General features: G+C 30.2%; 2 protein-coding genes across 6 annotated transcripts in view; one reads left to right on the top strand and one right to left on the bottom strand.

Annotated features, from left to right (window-relative positions):
* The window catches only part of LOC126743771 (cadherin-89D), a 43,769-nt gene that overhangs the window by 19,447 nt on the left and 491 nt on the right, over positions 1–23,831 (bottom strand). For 2 of the 4 annotated variants that reach the window (XM_050450989.1, XM_050450991.1), the window contains exon 2: positions 3,182–3,277. In XM_050450989.1, the coding sequence (XP_050306946.1) occupies positions 3,182–3,263 (82 nt within the window). In that variant the 5' untranslated portion in view covers positions 3,264–3,277. Of the gene's footprint in view, positions 1–3,181; positions 3,278–8,131; positions 8,289–8,323; positions 8,445–23,831 lie in introns of those variants that run through there. The other 2 variants (XM_050450990.1, XM_050450988.1) reach the window with 2 other exon arrangements.
* The window catches only part of LOC126743772 (cryptochrome-1-like), a 28,699-nt gene continuing 17,930 nt past the window's right edge, over positions 13,063–23,831 (top strand). Inside the window, exons 1-4 of one of the 2 annotated variants that reach the window (XM_050450993.1) lie at positions 13,063–13,268; positions 20,253–20,369; positions 20,426–20,550; positions 20,612–20,875. In XM_050450993.1, coding sequence (XP_050306950.1) covers positions 20,301–20,369; positions 20,426–20,550; positions 20,612–20,875 — 458 coding nt within the window. In that variant the 5' untranslated portion in view covers positions 13,063–13,268; positions 20,253–20,300. The remainder of the gene's footprint in view (positions 13,269–20,252; positions 20,370–20,425; positions 20,551–20,611; positions 20,876–23,831) is intronic. The other variant, XM_050450992.1, reaches the window with a different exon arrangement.

Raw genomic sequence — 23,831 nt, 5'->3', positions numbered from 1 at the left:
TTGGCATGGACTCAATTAATTTCATAATATAGTCATTGTTCACTTCTTTCCAAGCCTTTTCCACTATTTCACAGTATTAGAGCATGTTTGGTGCCTGATTTTGGTGTCAATGTAATGCCATAAATTCTCTATAGGTTTTAGGTCTGGCGATTGAGATGGCCAGACCATTACATTTATTTTTTCATCGGATAGGCACCTCTTAACAAATTGAGAAGCATGTTTTGGATCGTTGTCATGCTGAAATATGGCTGTTGCTGGCATGACTTCATCCATATATGGCACTAAATGTGTTTGCAGAATGTCTTTGTACATGAAACGATCCATTTTTTGCCCACTATTCTTACTATGGGTCCAACTAAAAAGGTCAACAGGGGGTGTCAATTTTTTTCGGTTTTTCTATGAATGCCTACTTAAGATAATTTTTTTTTTGAATCCCTAAGCACCTGGTCTATTGGTCTTTTTCGGCTTATCGTTGACTTTTGGGACACCCTGTATATGTCTTGATGTTTATTAATTATTGTGACACATTTTTCGTTTTACAAAGGCATCCTCAGTCCTTTAGGCTAACTATAGCAAATAAATTTGCCTTTCTAGTGGGAAGCATGGGGTCGTTATAGTTCAATAATCTCGTCTCGTTTGTCGATAAATATGATATTGATTTCTGCTTATATAGGTGTAGAATGGAAATTTTCACAAATTTCATATTTTTTCCATGCACGAAAAATATCCCAAAATATGAATGAAGTTCTTGCTTTTCCAAGCACGAATTTCTTTTTACAAAATATAAAAATAATTAACAAAATTTCGAGTTTCACTTTATATTGTAACTCTCGAGAATTTTTTAAAATTTTGATTTTTCAGATTTTCATATTTCTTTTTTCATACACAAAATTTTTTTCCAAATTTTCAAGTTTTTCTTCGTTTTTCCAAGCACCAAAATTTTAATGATTTTTTTTGATTTCTCCAGATTTTTTTTTTATTTATTTTCAGCATTTTTTTTTTTAATTAATTAATTTCGTATTTTTCCAGGCACAAAATTTTGATTTTCAATTTTTTCCTGGACTGGACATTTTGAAAAAGCATTCTTGCTTGAAAAGCATATGCCACGAGCTTACTTGTTCACTGGGGCGTCTGACGTACACCACTCCATCAGGCCTGAATAAATTATATTTAGATTCATCACTAAATACGACTTTCTTCCAATCAGCTACAGACCAGTGGACATGAGATTGGGCAAAGAGAAAACGAGCCTTGACACCCTCTTTTAATTTTGCTAAAATTTGGGAAAAAGACAAAAAAGGATTTTCTTTGGAAATTCGTAGCAGCTGCCTATCCATCCTCAAATTTGTTTTTCTGGGTCTACCAGGAATGGGCGCCGTTGCAGCTGTTCCAGTAAGGCGAAATTTTTTGCAAACTCTGGATACGATTGACCTGTGAAGCCGTAAGCTTCTTGCAATGTCACTCTGCCTAACACCATTTTCGTAATGCTCCACAATAATTTTTCACCAGACGGTTTTTGAGCGACCCATTTTAAGTTAATTCTGAGATTCAAAAATAAGAACTTTACAGCAGGTAAATCGATATTTAAGTGATAAAATAAATGCGAAACAAGAATTTTGCTATATTTATGCACATTGTCTAAATAAACAAACATGGAGTTCCTTACTCTGCATTGGCATTCTTATGATATCTCGGTATATTTCTAAATAATACAGAGGCGTGTAAAATTAAAAAATAAAATTTAAATAAACAGTATTAAATATTGAATATATATTTTCTGCAAAAACATTGTTTTTCATCAAAACAACCCTTAACCCCCCCACCCACCCCACACATTTGGCCAGTAAGAAATTCTTTTGAAAAATCACCGTTTTTCTTCCTTTATATATATAGCACTGTTTTTGTTTTAAATATTTATTAATATATATATTAAAAATTTAAATAAATAAACTGTCTTATAAGAATAGATTTTAACAATGAAACCAGCTGCTATTTATGCGTATTATTTTGGAAAACAATAATTATTGAAAAAAAAAAGTGTAGGGAGGGGTAGGGTTAATAAAAACCTTTTTTTTGCAAATAATAATTGTCAATTGCCTGACAAAAAAATGATTTTTAACAAAATTATAAGAGATAAAAAATCTATAGATTTTGTATCTATACTTAGGTTTTCGAGTAAAACGTAAAAAAAAACCCTATTTAATTTTTCTCATTTTTTATCGCAAATACGTGAAAATTCAATTTTTTATTAAGACACGTTACAAAGTTTAAAAAAAAATCAGTTTTTTAATATTAAAAAAATTATTATATTATTTTAAATATTTTTAAAAAACATATAAAATGTCAAAATCTGCACATTTGTGCGTCAAAATCTTGAGTTCATTATAGAGAAAATATAAAATTTTTGACTAGTTTACTTCTAAGGTCACTGACTTTTCAAATTAGATAATTTAATTTTTTTCTTACCAAGATTCTAAAGAAGTACATTTAAGTTGTACTGCAGATATATTTGCAGAAACATGATCTACGTCAAAATACCCCAAAATATCCTCAAATGCCTCTAAGTAGTAAAATTAATATAAAACCTATTTCTTCAGTCTCTATTACTCTAATATGCTCCAAATAACCTCTAAATGCCCCTAAATAAAAAACATTTTCAATTCTCATTTTTTCTCTGCTAAAGTGATTTTAAATAGCTTCAAAAAACTCCAATACCTCTCTCTTAAGCCTCATATAAAACCATGTTTTTCTTCTAATAATTAACCAAATTTAATTACGACCAAAAAAGTTGTTGACCACATAAAAGTAGTTTTTTAATGGTTGTTGTACCAAACAAATTAATGTCACAGCTTAAACAAGTTGTACCATTAATAATTAAAGAAAAGCATACCATCATACTAATTTCACTTAAAATCCACAACCGAGAGCTTTTAAAAAATATCTTATGGGAACACTATTTTAAACCGGACCAATCAATTATATATGCAATAAATCGGGTTTTGTAAATGTTCCTTAAGAGCATAATTGTCAAGAGAAAATTGCCGAATGCGTGCAAGTATCGCTTAAATGTTTAATTATAATTATAATAATTTAGTAGTGGATCGTTTGAACGGTACCGTGGTTTTTTAGGTCTCGAAGATACCTACTTTGTTTCAATTAATTTTAAACTATATGTACTTACCGTGAATTTTAGAAAATGAGCATTTTAATAATAGAAGGAAAAGCCATCGGTGTTTTTTTAGGCGGTTTTGCCAATTTGCCATCGCCTACATTGCATCTGGAATAAAATAAAGAGTGTTTGTTAATAGACAAGGTTACGCTGCTAAATAACGTGATAATCTTAAACACATTTACTAGCTAATGAAATTAAAAATTTTAGTGGAAAGTGAGGAAGTAATAATTAACTGGTGCAGTCAGTAGGATCACACCTAATACACATAAAACATATGATTCAAGTAGAGAAAACATGCTAATTTCTAGAACCTTTAACTACCTAAGTATATCTTGCTCAAGTCAATGAACCATGGAAATAAGATGAGTTCATTTATGGGTTCGTTGGATAAGAAACTAATTTTTTTAATAAGAGCAAACCTCTGTACATTTATTATTTAGAGTACCAACAAGTTCTAGTAATAATAAATTGGCGCACACACACAAGAAACTTAATAAAATAGAATTAATAAAATTAGTGAAGATCCATTTAAAAGTTCGAAATCTAAAGAACCAGTAGAACTATCTCTATGAATCAAGAGTAAGATACTAAGAAATATCCATTGTACAGGTAGTGTTTAAGGTCCAAACTAGTTAAAATGATAATTTCAAAGACAGAGTAATTTTTTTGAAGTGATGCCTAGTAAAGACATTTATATTTTAAGATGAACACCCACTTTAAAGTCCAAAATTTAGGAAACTAGTAGAGCAATCCCTAACGAATCTAATAGTACTAAGAAATATCCATTTTTTTAAAAGACATAAATCACAGATCAATGAAATGTTCATTTTTTTAATTATAGTCCAAGCTAGTTCAAGTAATAATTAACTGGTGCAGTCGGTAGGATTAGGCCCTACACATAAAAAAATTAAATATTTATTAAAAAATGAATAAATTGAAATTATTTAAGTAACAAGTTCAAGTAATAATTTTGAAAACATATTTTTTGAAATGATGTCTAAGGTTTAAATTAAATTAAATTAAATATTTAATCATCAATGTGACTACTTGTCTTTAAAGCCCAAAATCTAAAGAACTAGTAGGACTATCCTCATGAATTAAAAACTATTATACTAAGAAAGACCTATTGTACAAATATTGTTTAAGGTCCAAACTAGTTCAAGTAATAATTTCAAAGATATAGTACTTTTTTCTGTCTAAAAAACATATTTAATTGTCAAGGTGAATACCCACTTTAAAGTTTAAAATTTAGGAAACTAGTAGAGCAATCCCTACTACTAATCTAATAATATATATATTAGATCTTTTAGAATTTTATAGGCTGAAAATGGTAAACTTTGACAATTTTTCCTGAAAAAATTAAAGAATTTTATACGTTTTTCTATTATTTGAAACCTTCTTAATCGTTTGATACCACTGGAAAAATTGTAGGTTTTATAGGTTTCAAGCTATCGCCCTTTAAAGTTCAGGTCTTTTAACCTTAGTTTGGCCAAAAATAGTCAATTTTGAAATTTTTTCCTGAAAAAACTAATAATTTTCAAACGTTTTCCTTAACGTTTTAAGATTAAATGGAATCTTCTGAATCGTTTGGTATTATTAAAAAAGTCGTACCTCTTACAGGTTTTGAGCTATAACCCTTTAAAGTTGCGATCTTTTAGACTTTTACAGGCCGAAAATAGTCAACTTTGTAATTTTTTCCTGGAAAAACTAAAGGATTTTAAACATTTTTCTTAACGTTTTTCTATTACTTGAAACCTTCTTAATCGTTTGATGCCACTGGAAAAATTGTAGGTCTTATAGGTTTCGAGCTATCGCCCTTTAAATTTCAGATCTTTTATCCTTAGTTTGGCCAAAAATAGTCAACTTTGAAATTTTTTCCTGCAAAAACTAATAATTTTCAAACGTTTTCCTTAACGTTTTTGGATTAAATGGAATCTTCTAAATCGTTTGGTATTATTGAGAAAGTCGTACCTCTTTTAGGTTTTGAGCTATAACCCTTTAAATTTGCGATCTTTTAGACTTTTACAGGTCGAAAATGGTCGACTTTGAAATTTTTTCCTGAAAAAACTAATAATTTTCAAACGTTTTCTTTAAAGTTTTTAGATTAAATGGAATTTTCTGAATCATTTGGTATTATTAAGAAAGTCGTACCTCTTATAGGTTTTGAGCTATAACCCTTTAAAGTTGTGATCTTTTAGACTTTTACAGGCCGAAAATGGTCAACTTTGAAATTTTTTCCTAGAAAAACTAAAGGATTTTAAACGTTTTTTTTTAACGTTTTTCTATTATCTGAAACCTTATGAATCACTTGATACCATTGGAAAAATTTTAGGTTTTATAGGTTTCGAGCTATCGCCTTTTAAAGTTCAGGTCTTTTAACCTTAGTTTGGCCAAAAATAGTCAATTTTGAAATTTTTTCCTGGAAAACTAATAATTTTCAAACGTTTTCCTTAACGTTTTTAGATTAAATGGAATCTTCTGAATCGTTTGGTGTTATTAAAAAAGTCGTATCTCTTATAGGTTTTGAGCTATAACCCTTTAAAATTGCGCTCTTTTAGACTTTTACAGGCCGAAAATGGTCAAATTTGAAATTTTTTCCTGAAAAAACTAAAGAATTTTAAACGTTTTTCTTAACGTTTTTCTATTATTTGAAACCTTCTTAATTGTTTGATACCACTGGAAAAATTATAGGTTTTATAGGTTTCGAGCTATAGTCCTTTAAATTTCAGGTGTTTTAACCTTAGTTTGGCCAAAAATAGTCAACTTTGAAATTTTTTCCTGGAAAAGCTAAAGAATTTTCAACGTTTTTCTTAACGCTTTTCTAATATATGAAACCTTATGAATCATTTGATACCATTAGAAAAATTGTAGGTTTTATAGGTTTCAAGCTATCGCCCTTTAAAGTTCAGGTCTTTTAACCTTAGTTTGGCCAAAAATAGTCAATTTTGAAATTTTTTCCTGAAAAAACTAATAATTTTCAAACGTTTTCCTTAACGTTTTTACATTAAATGAAATCTTCTGAATCGTTTGGTATTATTAAAAAAGTCGTACCTCTTACAGGTTTTGAGCTATAACCCTTTAAAGTTGCGATCTTTTAGACTTTTACAGGCCGAAAATAGTCAACTTTGTAATTTTTTCCTGGAAAAACTAGAGGATTTTAAACGTTTTTCTTAACGTTTTTCTATTATTTGAAACCTTTTTAATTGTTTGATACCACTGGAAAAATTATAGGTTTTATAGGTTTCGAGCTATTGTCCTTTAAAGTTCAGGTCTTTTAACCTTAGTTTGGCCAAAAATAGTCAACTTTGAAATTTTTTCCTGGAAAAACTAAAGAATTTGCAACGTTTTTCTTAACGCTTTTCTAATATATGAAACCTTATGAATCATTTGATACCATTATAAAAATTGTAGGTTTTATAGGTTTCGAGCTATCGTCCTTTAAAATTCAGATCTTTTATCCTTAGTTTGGCCAAAAATAGTCAACTTTGAAATTTTTTCCTGCAAAAAATAATAATTTTCAAACGTTTTCTTTAACGTTTTTAGATTAAATAGAATCTTCTGAATCGTTTGGTATTATTAAAAAAGTCGTATCTCTTATAGGTTCTGAGCTATGACCCTTTAAAGTTCCGATCTCTCAGACTTTAATCAACCGAAATAGGCAAATTTAAAAATTTTTCCTGACCACTCACTTTAAAGTCCGAAATCTAAAGAACTAAAAGGACTGTCCTTATGAATTAAAAACTGTTGTACTAAGAAAGGCCCATTGTACAAATATTTCTTAAGGTCTAAACAAGTTTAAATAATTAATTCGGGGATAGGGTCCTTTTTTAGTAGTGATAATTTAGAAATATATTTGATTAAAGTGACCATTCTCTTTAAACTCCAAAATCTAAAAAACTAATAAGACTATCTTTATGAAATAAAAAGTGTAATAATAAGAAAAGCCAGCGGTACAAATAATTTCATGATTCAAACTAGTGTGAGTAATAATTTCTGAGATATAGTAGGTTTTTTCGGAGTGATGCCTATTAGCCTATTTGATCTTAAAGGTGACCATTCACTTCAAAGCCTAAAAACTAAAGAACTAGTACGATTTTCCTTAGGAAACAAAAATTACAATACTAACAAAGGCTCACTACACAGATATTAATAAAGTTCGAATTTGTTGCAGTAATAAATCTGGAAATATTTTACTTTTTTTAAGGGGAGTCCAGGAAATCTTTATGACCTTTAAAGTGCCAACTCACTTCAAAAATTTAAACTAAAGATTGTTCCCTGGAAGGAGTTTTTTTAATTTTTAATTGATCATAACCGTAAATTACAGAAACAAGGAAATAAACCAACGATCCAAGAAACAGATAAACCAGTAACGCGCATCGAATATCGTTGATCGTAGAGATTCCTATACGTTCACGTAACGTGATTTCGCAAAACAAATACGCTCTACTTGCTCGAAAAATTCATGCAAATCAATTTACGGGGTATAATTGGCGTACCTATATTTTTCTATGGTGATGGTTTCCGTTTTAAAGAGGATATTTCGTCAGGTATATATTTATTTCGATAGGCGTAGGAGGCAATGACGAGTTTTCCTGGCAAAACAAAATGCCAAGGATTTATTTAAAGTGTAAAGGGCGAATCCGAATTTGAATGAATAAAATGGAGTTATTTAATTTTTTAAGGTTAAGTTGGTTCCAGTTGGTCATTATGGGGAAAATAGTCTGGATAAGTGAGAAGCTTCTGGGACCAACTGTGTAGCAAAACCTTCACTTTTAAGGTTAAACTTGTTTCAATCAGGCATCATGCAACAAAAATCTGGACCACTTGAAACCCTCTGCATAAAATGAGAACAATAACGCAAAAATTGTAGAGGGATACCTAATTAATAAAACAACTTGTGTTTTCTTGCATAAAGTTGAAGATATTTTCACTTTTTGTGCAGTTGAGTTAGAGACTTACCAAAAAACCATATGCCTCAAGCTTTTTTTGACACTATTTCTAAACTATTGTAAAAATAAAATCAAAACACTATAAACTAGTACTAGCGTTAAACCAACAATAACTAACGAGACCGCGATTTTTTTTTACGGCTTAACGATTCCACCTGCTGCGACTATTGCGTTACTTCTACTGTGGTGTGTGCTCACTCACCGAAAAGTTGAAAAGTTTCTTCTTTCCCTCACCGTGGGTCTTTACGAACGGAAAAAAAAACGTTTTTTGTCTTTTTCTTCTGTATCTGTTAGGTGGGTTTTACGGGGCGGAACTAATGAGTTCTCTGTCGTTCGTACGGGCACGAGCTAAGGAAAGAGAGAAGATGTGATGGTGTTTTAATGTCGTAACCGAGTGGTAAAACTTGTACTGAGCTGGAAAATTATGTTTTTCTTTTTTTTTTTTGGAAAAGTGTGATAGAGAAAGCGGTACGAATCATAGGAGCGTCCTGATACTGAAGGAAAGTATTAAATACTAACTAGGATACAAGCCAAGACTAAATAATATAAACTACACTATCCCTCACACATTTCTATTATAAACACTTATTATGATGCATAATTTAAAGGTATATGACCAGTCAATGGTTACATCTTTATTTTAGTAAACTATTGATAAAAAATTATATATGTTGTCGTAAAGTATTAATTTTATCGAATTTTTGATATAATAATTATTGCATACCTTAACTATAATATAGTTATATAGTAAATATAGCTATGATAGAGATTACTGAGTTTACTATAAGCTTTTATTAAGGCAATAGATATATGGCAAATTGGAATATCGATCAGAAATATCCAAATACTTATTATAATAATCAATGCATAAGTTAAATGGGTACGATGCACCAATGATTATTTTTTTAATTTAATCTTTTTATTATTAAAAAGTGCATTTTATTGGTTTCTACCGCATTTCATGGTCTAGGCACTCCTTGAATCATTTTGAAATTTTTCTTTTCTTAACTAGTTAAACCCACTAGAGACGTCAAGCATTATTTCATAGCAATCGTCTAAGATTCATGGGTCTCAGATGTGTTAAAATATCAAAAAGTGGGTAAAAAGTGCATTTTATCAGTTTCTACCGCATTTCATGGTCTAGGCACTCCTTGAATCATCTTGAAATTTAACTTTTCTTAACTAGTTAAACCCACTAGAGACGTCAAGCATTATTTCATAGCGATCGTCCAAGATTCATGGGTCTCAGATGTGTTTAAATCTCAAAAAGTGAATAAAAAGTGTATTTTCTCGGTTTCTACCGCATTTCATGGTCTAGGCACGCCTTGAATCATCTTGAAATTTAACTTTTCTTAACTAGTTAAACCCACTAGAGACGTAATGCATTATTTCATAGCGATCGTCTAAGATTCATGGGTCTCAGATGTGTTTAAATCTCAAAAAGTGAATAAAAAGTGTATTTTCTCGGTTTCTACCGCATTTCATGGTCTAGGCACGCCTTGAATCATCTTAAAATTTAACTTTTCTTAACTAGTTAAGCCCACTAGAGACGCAAAGCATTACTTCATAGCGATCGTCCAAGATTCATGGGTCTCAGATGTGTTTAAATGTCAAAAAGTGGGTAAAAAGTGCATTTTCTCGGTTTCTACCGCATTTCATGGTCTAGCCACGCCTTGAATCATCTTAAAATTTAACTTTTCTTATTTAGTTAAGCCTACTAGAGACGTAAGGCATTATTTCATAGCGATCGTCCAAAATTCATGGGTCTCAGATGTGTTTAAATGTCAAAAAGTGGGTAAAAAGTGCATTTTCTCGGTTTCTACCGCATTTCATGGTCTAGGCACGCCTTGAATTATCTTGAAATTTAACTTTTCTTAACTAGTTAAGCCCAATAAAGACGCAAAGCATTATTTCATAGCGATCGGCCAAGATTCATGGGTCTCAGATGTGTTTAAATGTCAAAAAGTGGGTAAAAAGTGCATTTTATCGGTTTCTACCGCATTTCATGGTCTAGGCACGCCTTGAATCATCTTGAAATTTCTCTTTTCTTAACTAGTTAAACCCACTAGAGACGTAAAGCATTACTTTATAGCGATCGTCCAAGATTCATGGGTCTCAGATGTGTTTAAATTCAAAAAGTGGGTAAAAAGTGCATTTTATCGGTTTCTACCGCATTTCATGGTCTAGGCACGCCTTGAGTCATCTTAAAATTTAACTTTTCTTAACTAGTTAAGCCCACAAGAGATGTAAAGCATTATTTCATAGCGATCGTCCAAGATTCATGGGTCTCAGATGTGTTTAAATGTCAAAAAGTGGGTAAAAAGTGCATTTTGTCAGTTTCTACCGTATTTCATGGTCTAGGCACTCCTTGAATCATCTTGAAATTTAATTTTTCTTAACTAGTTAAACCCACTAGAGACGTAAAGCATTATTTCATAGCGATCGTCCAAGATTCATGGGTCTCAAATGTGAAAAGATCAGAAATGTCAAAAAGTGGGTAAAAAGTGCATTTTATCAGTTTCTACCGCATTTCATGGTCTAGGCACGCCTTGAATCATCTTGAAATTTCTCATTTCTTAACTAGTTAAACCCACTAGAGACGTAAAGCATCATTTCATAGCGATCGTCAAGGATTCATGGGTCTCAGATGTGTTTAAATCTCAAAAAGTGAATAAAAAGTGTATTTTCTCGGTTTCTACCGCATTTCATGGTCTAGGCACGCCTTGAGTCATCTTGAAATTTAACTTTTCTTAACTAGTTAAGCCCACTAGAGACGTAAAGCATTACTTTATAGCGATCGTCCAAGATTCATGGGTCTCAGATGTGTTTAAATGTCAAAAAGTGGGTAAAAAGTGCATTTTCTCGGTTTCTACCGCATTTCATGGTCTAGGCACGCCTTGAGTCATCTTGAAATTTTAATTTTCTTAACTGGTTAATCCTAGTAGATCCTGTATGCAGTATTGACCTATAAGAATCACATATCCCAAATCCACTAACCGACTATAAAGCTCCCTCTATATACTTTTTTTTTTTAAATATGGAAATTCTCAGTCACAGGTTTGATAAAAATATAGTTCAACAAAATAAGGTAATAGAAATCCAGGGCCATAATTAAAAAAAAAGTTGATGATGGTATTTCAAAAAACGAAACGTCGTATTTTAATCTAAGTAGTATGCTAAAATACATAATATGACTGCAGCGTTTGATGTAAACAACTTCTGCTAAATAAACCACATAAATTAGATTCAAAATTAAGTTGAGACAAGTATAAAAAAGAATTTTGAAATAATATTATAGTGAATAGTTAAAAATATATTTTTACCAATCTTTACAACGGAAATACTGTTAAAATATCATTATAATTGCTTGCAGTTTATATACCTTGTATCACTTAAATGTGAAAACGTCATCTTGTAGAAGAAAAAAGTGCCCTTAACAAAGTGTTATTTCTTTGATTATACAATTTTTAATAATAAGAGAAAATCTTAAATTAACCTCCCGAATATTTGTTGCACTTACCTTAAATTAACATACAAGCACTTGTCTCACACAACGGAATAAAAAAATTCTTTTAAACACAGATACACCGGAAGTGCATTGGGTCGGTTAGTCACCCACCGTAACTCCGTTGAAAGTACACACAATAAGGGCAAAGAAAGGAACTTTTTCGAACGTTCGCTCCCTTGTCGTTTAATGAACCCTTTAGAGCGATGCTTTTCTATGCAGACACGAAGTTACGTTTACATTCTTGTCCAATCAAAATCGCAAATTGAACACTAGGGTAGTTAATTATTCAAGGAACTTGTTTGAAATATTCTTTTTGAGATGTAGGTGTTGCTTTTAAGTTATGTGAACTCCATAAAATAGGAGCATTGGGACATTATTATTGGGAAGAATGTCCTTGTGGTATATCCTAAAAATGTCCTATATCAGAATGTTCTTCTAACATAATGGTGTGTTGTAAAAAGCGTAATTGCTATACACATTAAAATACTTTCTATACTTTAAAGAAAAATAACAAAACAAAATAACATACTGTCGTTCTCGATGCAAATTACTGCAGGTTAACAGATGGCGTTTGGCGAAATTCCCGTTGTAGTCTTTTATTTAGGAAATAAACAATAATAACAATAATAAAGTTGATTGATTGACTTTCGTTTGTAAAAGCAATGGGATAATAATTACTGTAACTGGTAAAAGTAAGAGTGAAGGTTTTATTCAGGAGAGTATTGAGAAAAATCAGACTGAAGCATTTAATGTGATCGAAACTAAGGAATTTTCTTCCAATTTTCAGATAATGAAATTTCAGTCGAAATCTTGATATCTATCAACTTCTCGAACGTTTCTTCGGTCCATCCTAATCTCGTTGCACGATTGCAGGATTCAGCACCTGTCTTTATTTTAATTGTTTGATTTGAATACATTTTATGCAACTGACTTAATTAAAACAAATGATTTGTTTATTAACCTTATAAGCCCTTCTCTTCTCACCCCTTTTTTCCTCATAACCGCCAAATATATATTCTTTACTATGTAAATAAATAGCCAAACTCTGAGCCTTCTTAAATCAAAACCTTGACTCATTACGTCCCAATTCTAATGAAATTTAGGCCATCCTAATCTCCTTACACGATTAGACATTCCATAATAGAATTCGGCACCTGTTCTCTATTCAAATAGTTTGATTTAAATAAATCTTATACAACTAACTTGATGAAAACAAATGATGACCTTATAAACCCTTGTGTTCTCACCCCTTTTTTACCCATAACAGCCGGATGTTCTATTATATAAATAAAATAACCAAATCCATAGTCCACCGCAAGTGGATTTAAATCGGAAAACACGTCGAATGCAACGTGACCCGCTAAAACACGTGACCGGTTCGACCAATCCAAATCGGGCAGATTCCAAGTCACGTGTCGCTGCTGCTGCTATCGAGGTGAATCTTTTATAGGAGTTGATCGTAGGAGGGTTGAATCCGCTCCTGCAATCTGTTTTATAAATATTTTTATTATATTAATTCGATTAATTATTAAATAATTTTTAACGGTGGTCAAAGTGCGTTCTGAGTGACTCTAGCTTATCGGTCAAGTGCGGTCCGGATAGTGCAATAATCATATCTACTGGTCAGCGGTCAATATAAGTGAGTAAGTTCATTCATGCGATAAATCCAAATCAATAATAATCATTGTGTGCTAATAAAATAGCTCGCAAAAAAAAACTAGAGGAATCGACTCAAATTTGAATTTTTGCTGTTTGAAAAATACCCTTTTTTTTAAATAACAGTCATAAGTCTGTATCTTTTAAAGGGAAAAAAGCACCTAAAACTCGGCAAATAATTTAAATGATACAACGAGCAAAACTCTTTTTTGAAACCCTTACTTTTTACCTTGTATACGTCCCAAATGACCACTAAACTTAAAGTAATCTACGTTCTACGTTACAAATAATCATCTACGGTAGAAATATTGTATTATATAGCAATGTTTCTATTAATCGTTTTCTAAAACTGAATTCTAAAAAATTTCAAGCATTTTGTTGTGTACAATGTAGGCAAAGTAGTCAATAATTGATGCGCGTGTTAGTACTGGTAACAAAACACTTAAACTTGGCTTAACATGAACCCTAAAACACTACAAGAAATCTAGAGTTGAAGGTGGATCACTGTAGTAAGAAAGCGTTTGCTAATCTAAAATAAAGCCAATAATACTCAAAAAATATTTTTTTGCTAATATGTATTAAGAACGAAAATTGTTTGGGTGCATTCATCTTATTTATAACCTGGTGCTATCTCCATGTCTAGAAATGCCTATTTTAGGTGCATACTTTATCGCAGCCAAAAATATAAAACGGAAAATATATGCTTTATCGCGAAATTATGTGATAACTTGAGTTTTCCCTCGTTAGGCCTTGGCAACAGATTGTAATTTGATTCCTATTTCAGATCTTGAAAAATTAGGTGCACCTTAACTATAACCTCTAGTGACACATCTATAGAATAATTTTAATTATTCCTATTCCTCCTAATCCCTATTAAATCTATTCTATATCTATCCCCTAATAGAGCCATACTATTTCTTGACACATCTTGTCTATCCCTAGAAAAATTTCTTGCCATTGAAGCTTCTCTATTGATTATTCTCAATACTATTTTCTCTATTCCTGGCATTCCTACTCCTTTTATTTACATAAACCATTCAATTACTATAATCACCTATACAGGGTATTCGAAAAATATTTCAATGGGTAATTCTGGACCCATGTTTATAGAAACTTTTTCTCATATTTTTTTTGCAAGGAATCGCCCATCGAAATATCTCCGTCTATTTTTTGAACACCCTGTATATACAAGTAGTTAATCAAGTACTCGCTACTCGGCAATTCTCGTGGTAACGAATCTGGAAATTAAATGTTTACTTCGGTTATTCAGTATTCACTAATTATTATTAGTATAATGCAAATTTACTAATACGTATACTTAAATCAATCACTACCTGTTTTCCGAAGAAAAAAGTAAGAGTGCCTAGTAAAACATATAGGGGTTCATAGGTATTGTATGCTGTATTTGAATGTAAAAAAGTATAAATGCGAAAAGAAACTAGGGGTTTGTAGGAAAATTACTAGTGGATTATAAGCGTACTTAGAAGGTGACTGGCGGTTTTCTTTAAATGTGAAACTGTATAAATAAACACACTAGGGGTTTGTGAAAAAAGTTACTAGTAGGTCATCATACGTCGAACAAAATTCAAACTGTATGAAGGAACAAACTAGGGTCTTCTACGGGTATTACTATAAGGTTTTCGTATTTTCAGTATATATAGGAGTGTATCAGGAAATGTACTAGGGGTAGATTGTCTAAAAAAAGTCAAACTTTAATGCTTGGTTGTTTTGTTAGACCTATTTCCGAGGCAGCAAAAAATAAATAATCTTACTTTAATTTTCATTATTTCTCGTGACCTCAGTTGAGATTTTGATGGTAATTTACATTTTTTCAGGCACGTTAATAGTCATTTTTAAATTCTTCCAGGTATTTCATCGAGTTCCATCTGCCTGGAAGAATATAATAATTAGTTTAAATGCCTGGAACGTAAACAGTAGTGAATTCAGTAGCTTAGAAACCGGTAAAAAAATTACTATGCTTACTAAGATTTTGATAATCAAATGATTACTTAATAGCCAAGTAACGAAAAGCAACGACTAATCAAAATTATGAACATTCATCAACATTTATATTTCCTGAGAAAAGTAAACCTTCCTAAACTTTAGGAATACTTGCAGGGTTTGTTCCGTACATTTTACTACGTTATCCGGTGTTCATTCTTCGAATAACCATGTGCGGAGATGCCTAAATTACTCCAATGTTTCTAAGTTAGAAGTTACGCTGGAGTTTTTAAATGCATTCAGATTCCTAAAGGTAATCAAGGATTTTATAATTTTGGCGTTAATATTTAGACCAATTTATTTATTTTCTATTCCTATATTTACCAAAACCTATTAAAATATTTATTTATAGTTTAATTGTTTCTTAAAAAGTAAATCGCTCCTGAGAAAAAAGTAGGAGTGTCTAGTAAAATATGTAGGGGTTCATAAGTCTTGCATGCTGTATATATAAAAAGGTATAAATGCAAAACGACACTAAGGGTTTGTCGAGAAATTACTAATGGATTATAAACATACGTAGAGAGTAACTGCAGGTTTCCTTAGATATATGTAACTGGGAGAATTTCGGACTTTAAATCTAAAAGTGTATGAGTAAACAAACTAGGGGTTTGTAAAGTTTGTTTGTTTAGTTTTTATAAAAATTAATTAACATCATTTAATAGCTGCATAAATGTCCAAGGCATTTATTCACTTCAAAGTCCAAAATCTCAAAGACTACTTAGAATATTTTATTAAAATAAAAAGAATATTATTTCAAAGAATATTCTCTACAAATACTGTTTTAGATCTAAAACATTTTAAGCAAAAGTTTTGGCTATATTAAATAATTTTTAGAAAAAACTTCAACTTACTTTAAAGTTCAATATCCTAAAAACTACTGGGAATATTCTCATAAAACAAAAAGCAAAATATTTCTGGGAATATTCTCAAAAAATGTTGCTAAAGGTTCAAAATGATCTGACCAAAAGTTTCAGAGATATTAGATGTTTTATGAATGAATGTCCATCTGTGAACGAACCCCTAGTTCTTACAGAAATTATTTAACATTAGCTGCATGAATGTCCAAGGCATTTATTCTCTTCAAAGTCCAAAATCTCAAAGACTACTTAGAATATTTTATTAAAATAAAAAGAATATTATTTCAAAGAATATTCTCTACAAATACTGTTTTAGATCTAAAACATTTTAAGCAAAAGTTTTGGCTATATTAAATATTTCTTAGAAAAAACTTCAACTTAGTTTAAAGTTCAATATCCTAAAAACTACTGCGAATATTCTCATAAAACAAAAAGCAAAATATTCCTGGGAATATTCTCAAAAAATGTTGCTAAAGGTTCAAAATGATCTGACCAAAAGTTTCAGAGATATTAAATGTTTTATGAATGAATGTCCATCTGTGAACGAACCCCTAGTTCTTACAGAAATTATTTAACATTAGCTGCATAATTGTCCAAGGTATTTATTCACTTCAAAGTCCAAAATCTCAAAGACTACTAAGAATATTTTATTAAAATAAAAAGAATATTATTTCAAAGAATATTCTCTACAAATACTGTTTTAGATCTAAAACAATTTGAGCAAAAGTTTTGGCTATATTAAATATTTTTTAGAAAAAATTTCAACTTACTTTAAAGTTCAATATCCTAAAAACTACTGGGAATATTCTCATAAAACAAAAAGCAAAATATTGCTGAGAATATTCTCAAAAAATGTTGCTAAAGGTTCAAAATGATCTGACCAAAAGTTTCAGAGATATTAAATGTTTTATGAATGAATGTTCATCTGTGAACGAACCCCTAGTTCTTACAGAAATTATTTAACATTAGCTGCATAAATGTCCAAGGCATTTATTGACTTCAAAGTCCAAAATCTCAAAGACTACTAAGAATATTTTAATGAAATAAAAGAATATTATTTCAAAGAATATTCTCTACAAATACTGTTTTAGATCTAAAACAATTTGAGCAAAAGTTTTGGCTATATTAAATATTTTTTAGAAAAAAATTCAACTTACTTTAAAGTTCAATATCCTAAAAACTACTGGGAATATTCTCATAAAGCAAAAAGCAAAATATTCCTGGGAATATTCTCAAAAAATGTTGCTAAAGGTTCAAAATGATCTGACCAAAAGTTTCAGAGATATTAAATGTTTTATGAATGAATGTCCATCTGTGAACGAACCCCTAGTTTTTTCAGAAATTATTTAACATTAGCTGCATAAATGTCCAAGGCATTTATTCACTTCAAAGTCCAAAATCTCAAAGACTACTAAGAATGTTTTATTAAAATAAAAAGAATATTATTTCAAAGAATATTCTCTACAAATACTGTTTTAGATCTAAAACATTTTAAGCAAAAGTTTTGGCTATATTAAATATTTTTTAGAAAAAATTTCAACTTACTTTAAAGTTCAATATCCTAAAAACTACTGGGAATATTCTCATAAAACAAAAAGCAAAATATTGCTGGGAATATTCTTAAAAAATGTTGCTAAAGGTTCAAAATGATCTGACCAAAAGTTTCAGAGATATTAAATGTTTTATGAATGAATGTCCATCTGTGAACGAACCCCTAGTTCTTACAGAAATTATTTAACATTAGCTGCATAAATGTCCAAGGCATTTATTCACTTCAAAGTCCAAAATCTCAAAGACTACTAAGAATATTTTATTAAAATAAAAAGAATATTATTTCAAAGAATATTCTCTACAAATACTGTTTTAGATCTAAAACATTTTAAGCAAAAGTTTTGGCTATATTAAATATTTTTTAGGAAAAATTTCAACTTACTTTAAAGTTCAATATCCTAAAAACTACTGGGAATATTCTCATAAAACAAAAAGCAAAATATTGCTGAGAATATTCTCAAAAAATGTTGCTAAAGGTTCAAAATGATCTGACCAAAAGTTTCAGAGATATTAAATGTTTTATGAATGAATGTCCATCTGTGAACGAACCCCTAGTTCTTACAGAAATTATTTAACATTAGCTGCATAATTGTCCAAGGCATTTATTCACTTCAAAGTCCAAAATCTCAAAGACTACTTAGAATATTTTATTAAAATAAAAAGAATATTATTTCAAAGAATATTCTCTACAAATACTGTTTTAGATCTAAAACATTTTAAGCAAAAGTTTTGGCTATATTAAATATTTTTTAGAAAAAATTTCAACTTACTTTAAAGTTCAATATCCTAAAAACTACTGGGAATATTCTCATAAAACAAAAAGCAAAATATTCCTGGAAATATTCTCAAAAAATGTTGCTAAAGGTTCAAAATGATCTGACCAAAAGTTTCAGAGATATTAAATGTTTTATGAATGAATGTCCATCTGTGAACGAACCCCTAGTTCTTACAGAAATTATTTAACATTAGCTGCATAATTGTCCAAGGCATTTATTCACTTCAAAGTCCAAAATCTCAAAGACTACTAAGAATATTTTAATGAAATAAAAGAATATTATTTCAAAGAATATTCTCTACAAATACTGCTTTAGATCTAAAACATTTTAAGCAAAAGTTTTGGCTATATTAAATATTTTTTAGGAAAAATTTCAACTTACTTTAAAGTTCAATATCCTAAAAACTACTGGGAATATTCTCATAAAACAAAAAGCAAAATATTGCTGAGAATATTCTCAAAAAATGTTGCTAAAGGTTCAAAATGATCTGACCAAAAGTTTCAGAGATATTAAATGTTTTATGAATGAATGTCCATCTGTGAACGAACCCCTAGTTCTTACAGAAATTATTTAACATTAGCTGCATAATTGTCCAAGGCATTTATTCACTTCAAAGTCCAAAATCTCAAAGACTACTAAGAATATTTTATTAAAATAAAAAGAATATTATTTCAAAGATTATTCTCTAAAAATACTGTTTTAGGTCCGAAACAATTGGAGCAAAAGTTTTGGTTGTATAGAATATTTTATGAAAAAAATTACAACTCACTTTAAAGTCCAATATCCTAATAACTACTGAGAATATTCTTATAAAACAAAAAGCAAAATATTCCTTGTAATATTCCTTACAAGTGTTCTTTAAGGTTCAAAATGATCTGACCAAAAGTTTCAAAGATATTAGATGTTTTATGAATGAATATCCATCTGTGAACGAACCCCTAGTTATTACAAAAATTAAACATTCAATAGCTGCGTAAATGTCCATCTAAGGCGTTTATTCACTTCAAAGTCCAAAATCTCAAAGACTACTGAAAATATTTTAATGAAATAAAAAGAATATTACTTCAAAGAATATTCTCTATAAATACTGTTTTAGATCTAAAACAATTTGAGCAAAAGTTTTGGTTGTATTGAATATTTTATGGAAAAACTCACTTTAAAGTTCAATATCCTAAAAACTACCGGAAATATTCTCATGAAACGAAAAGTACAATGTTCCTGGAAATATTCTCTTAATTAAGAAAATAAAAAAATACTAGTGGGTTATCTTCATAGTTTATATTTTTCTCAGGCATTTAGACAAAATTTTAAATTTGTCCAGACATTTAAAAAAATTTATTATGATTTCCAGACATAAATTTCAACTGCCTGTAAAAATATAACAATTAGTTAAAATGCCTAAAAAGTAAAAAAAAGTGCATTTAAATGCTTGGAAAACACTTTGGAGAAAAAAGTAGGAGTGCATAGTAAAATATGTAGGGGTTCATAAGTCTTGAAGGCTATACCTACTTAAAGTAAATGGAGGTTTCTTTAGAAATAACTAGCAGTTTTTTAATGTATATAAAAGTGTATCAGGATCTTCATGGTGTTAGACGTGGTTCAAATTTAATTTCTGCGTTTTGGTTTCAATTATAAGTTTTCAATTCATCGCATGCGCTTCTAACCTTTATCAAGCTTTTTAAAGAACTACATTAATATTCATCTTTTATAGAGAACTAAAAACCCCTTAGAATTAAATAATGTCTAAATGACATTTTGCTAATATCTTTTTTATTCTTTAAGACTTTATCCAGAACTTATGGCACGATCGAAACCAGTTTATCCGCATAGATGAGCTGCGCGGAACTGGATAACGCTGCCCGACGGGAAGGGAAGCACGCGGTACACTGGTTCAGAAAGGTACCGACAAAACCCGTTTTCACTTAATAAAATTGAAAAAAAAACACAATTTTTAGGGACTAAGACTTCATGACAACCCTTCTTTAAGAGAGGGACTCCAGGGCGCCACCACATTCAGATGCGTTTTCGTTTTAGATCCCTGGTTCGCCGGATCTTCAAACGTCGGAATTAACAAATGGAGGTATAAAGTTTGAAAAAAAAATATTCCCGCATTTTCTGAGAAACTTCTTTTTCCTCCAAAGGTTTCTTCTACAATGCCTGGAAGATCTGGATAGAAGCCTAAGGAAACTAAACTCCAGACTGTTTGTCATCAGGGGACAACCGGCCGATACCCTCCCAAAACTGTTTAGGGAGTGGGGTACCACGGCGTTAACTTTCGAAGAAGATCCCGAACCCTTTGGGAGAGTGAGGGATCACAACATCACCGCACTGTGTAAGGAATTGGGTATCACTGTTGTACAGAATGTGTCACACACTTTGTATCAGTTGCAAAATATTATTGACAGGTAAGGAATATAGTATTACCAAAAAAGATTCAGTTTTCATGATACTAGTACAAACCTTGCTAAATAAGGTAAACCTCTTCAAAAAAAAAAAAAAAAAAAAAAAAAAAAAAAAAAAAAAAAAATTAACTTATTAGGATTAAAAAGGAGATATAAAATCTAGGACTGAACTGCCAATAACACAAAAAAGAATTAAGTAAAACTACTAAAGACTAATGTAAATAAATGCATATTTTTGAGTACTACTACCAAAGTTTACTGAATAAAATAAAGTATTCAGTTACATCTTATTCAGTAAACTTTGCTACTACTGACATTTTATTTAAAGCAAGGATAAGTCGAGGTGCTTAAAAAAATAAATAAAAATTGCCTGAAAAAATCATTTAAATAACGTAAAACATTTATTTAAGTCGTATAAACATATTTGAAGACGCGGCGTGGTATAACTATTGTGTTTCATACACGCATTACCTATCTTTTTTCTAGATTTCCAATTTGTATGATATTCCATTATTACACTATAAGCTATAAACATGTATGAAAAGTATCGGAATCATTTCATCAAATATTTGAGGTGTAGTAATCGAGTTTAAAAACTAGATATTTGTCGATTTTATTAATGCCAAAAATAATAGCATATGACATATGTATATTCTACAGTTACTAAAATACTGTTGAACAAACCTATATTCAACAATAATAATGTATGGTGTGTTGCTTGGTTATACAAAAATATATGAGCAAGGACCTTAAGTATCTAGACAACTGTGAAATAATGACCCAAAATTAGTTGTTGACGTATAAATAAAATAGTTGCCTGAAAAAAAAAATAATAATAATAATAATAATAATACTTTTTTATTTGCTCATATACATCCAACAGCTTAGCATCGTCAAAAAGTATAGACTGTCAAACGCCAATAATGCATAAAGGGAGACATTAATCTATCAGAGTTTTACCTACATAACATGGCAAATAAAAAAAAAACTTACATTTTGTTCACAATATAAAACAAAATACAATTTTGGTTCGCATCAGAAATGCTCACAAGTATGTATGAAACATTTGTTATACAGGTATGAAAGTATAATATTCGATAAATTTTGATAGACTAGGTTATAAAGACTATTGTCGAATTCGTCCAATGAGTATGGACAGATCTCGAAAATTAGGTTTTTCGTTAATTGCTTAAATCTATTTTAATATAGTTGTTTTGTAGTTTCGGCTATTGCATTAAAAAGTTTTATAGCATTAGTCATATAACAGCCCTTATGGGTCAGACTAAGCCGGTGTTGTGGAAGTAAGAGATTTTCCCCATGTCTGGTTTCACATAAGTGCCTACTATTTACTGTGCTAAATCTAAAAGAGTGTGTTCTAGCAAACATCAGACATTGGTGAATATATAGGCCAGGCATTGTCATGATTTTTAAATTTTTGAATAGAGGTCTACAACTATCTATTGGTGTTTTGTTTTCTAGAACTCTGAGTGCCGATTTTTGCAACTTAAATGCTCTCTGCCAGTCAGCCGAGTTACCCCAAAATAACATTTGATGCCTGGAATGCCTGGAAGTAACCAAATATTTCTCTCTTTCAACTTTTACTTTCACTTTTAAGGCAAATGACGTGATTTTTTAAGGTTTCCATGGTTATTTTGATCTTTGTCCAGGCACTCGACGTTCCTCTTGGTCTCATGGGGCCAGAAAAAGAGACGAATAGAAAATGGTTTTATATATCACCTTTGTCAAGATTCTATAAGGCAAGAAAGCCATAATCTTGAGATTATGGTGAATTATTTAGTGACAAATTATTAATTTAAGTAGGATCAAATTTATCATAAACATACTAGGGATTTCTGAAAAAAAACTAGTAGGTTATCTTCGTAGTTAAAATGAAAATAGTTTATCATGAAACAAACTAGGAGTTTCTAAAAAATTTACTAATGTTTTTAAGGTTTCCATGGGTATTTTCATCTTTGTCCAGGCACTCGACATTCTTCTTGGTCTCATAAGGCCAGAAAAAGAGACAAATAGAAAATTGTTTTATATGTCACGTTTGTCAAGATTCTATAAGGCAAGAAAGCTATAATATTGACACTTATATAGCTTATTATTATTGACACTCGTAATTCCTATTCATAAACCCTATAATGAATTTAAAGATATTTACTGTTTTGATTATAAGTTAATATACATTAAACCTCATCGTTATTATTTACCAAATAATAATTAAATATCTTAAATTATGTTCTTTTTTAATTTATACTTATTATATATTAAATTACATAAAATATCAAATAATTTAAATAAATAATACCTATTTTTTAACACATGTTCATGTAATGTAAGATCTAACTATATATTATGCCTTTATTATCTAAAATTGAATCCACAACCAACCCACTTAACTAAAAAGTGTTCCAGACAAAACCAAACAAATACTACTGGGGACATTCTGAAGCCACTGCTATTTGTGTCAATAAGGTTGTTGTTTTATTTTTCTTGTCTGTAAATTACAAAATATGTAATTAAAAGGGGTATAAAGCGATAAAAATTTACAATAATAGCCTCCAAAAAGTTCCAAAATTGCCCCAATATATATATTTTTTAATTATAGCAAAATCAAAAGCTAAAAAACATTGTGCAAGCCGGCAATAATTACGTACTTAACGTATGTAGAAAAACCTTCGTAATTTCCAAAGTTTTGTATTTTTTCCAATCATCCTCACTTTTTTATCAATATTTTGACCGCACTTAATATTCTATGTAAGAATTTGCCAAAAAAAATCGGTTTTTAGACGCCCCTTTAACTTTACCGGACCATTATGTAGCTTCCAAGGTGATCAGGAGGAAGATTTTTTGCATTTTGCTTATAACAGATTTTTGAGACTATAAAAAGCTGTTAGGAAAAAGGATATCTACTTAAAATCAAAGATGATTTTTTAAGGTTATGGGGAAAATT

Source organism: Anthonomus grandis, chromosome 13, assembly GCF_022605725.1.
Source record: "Anthonomus grandis grandis chromosome 13, icAntGran1.3, whole genome shotgun sequence".
Taxonomy (NCBI): Eukaryota; Metazoa; Arthropoda; class Insecta; order Coleoptera; family Curculionidae; genus Anthonomus; species Anthonomus grandis.
This window is presented reverse-complemented; position numbering and strand designations above follow the sequence as displayed.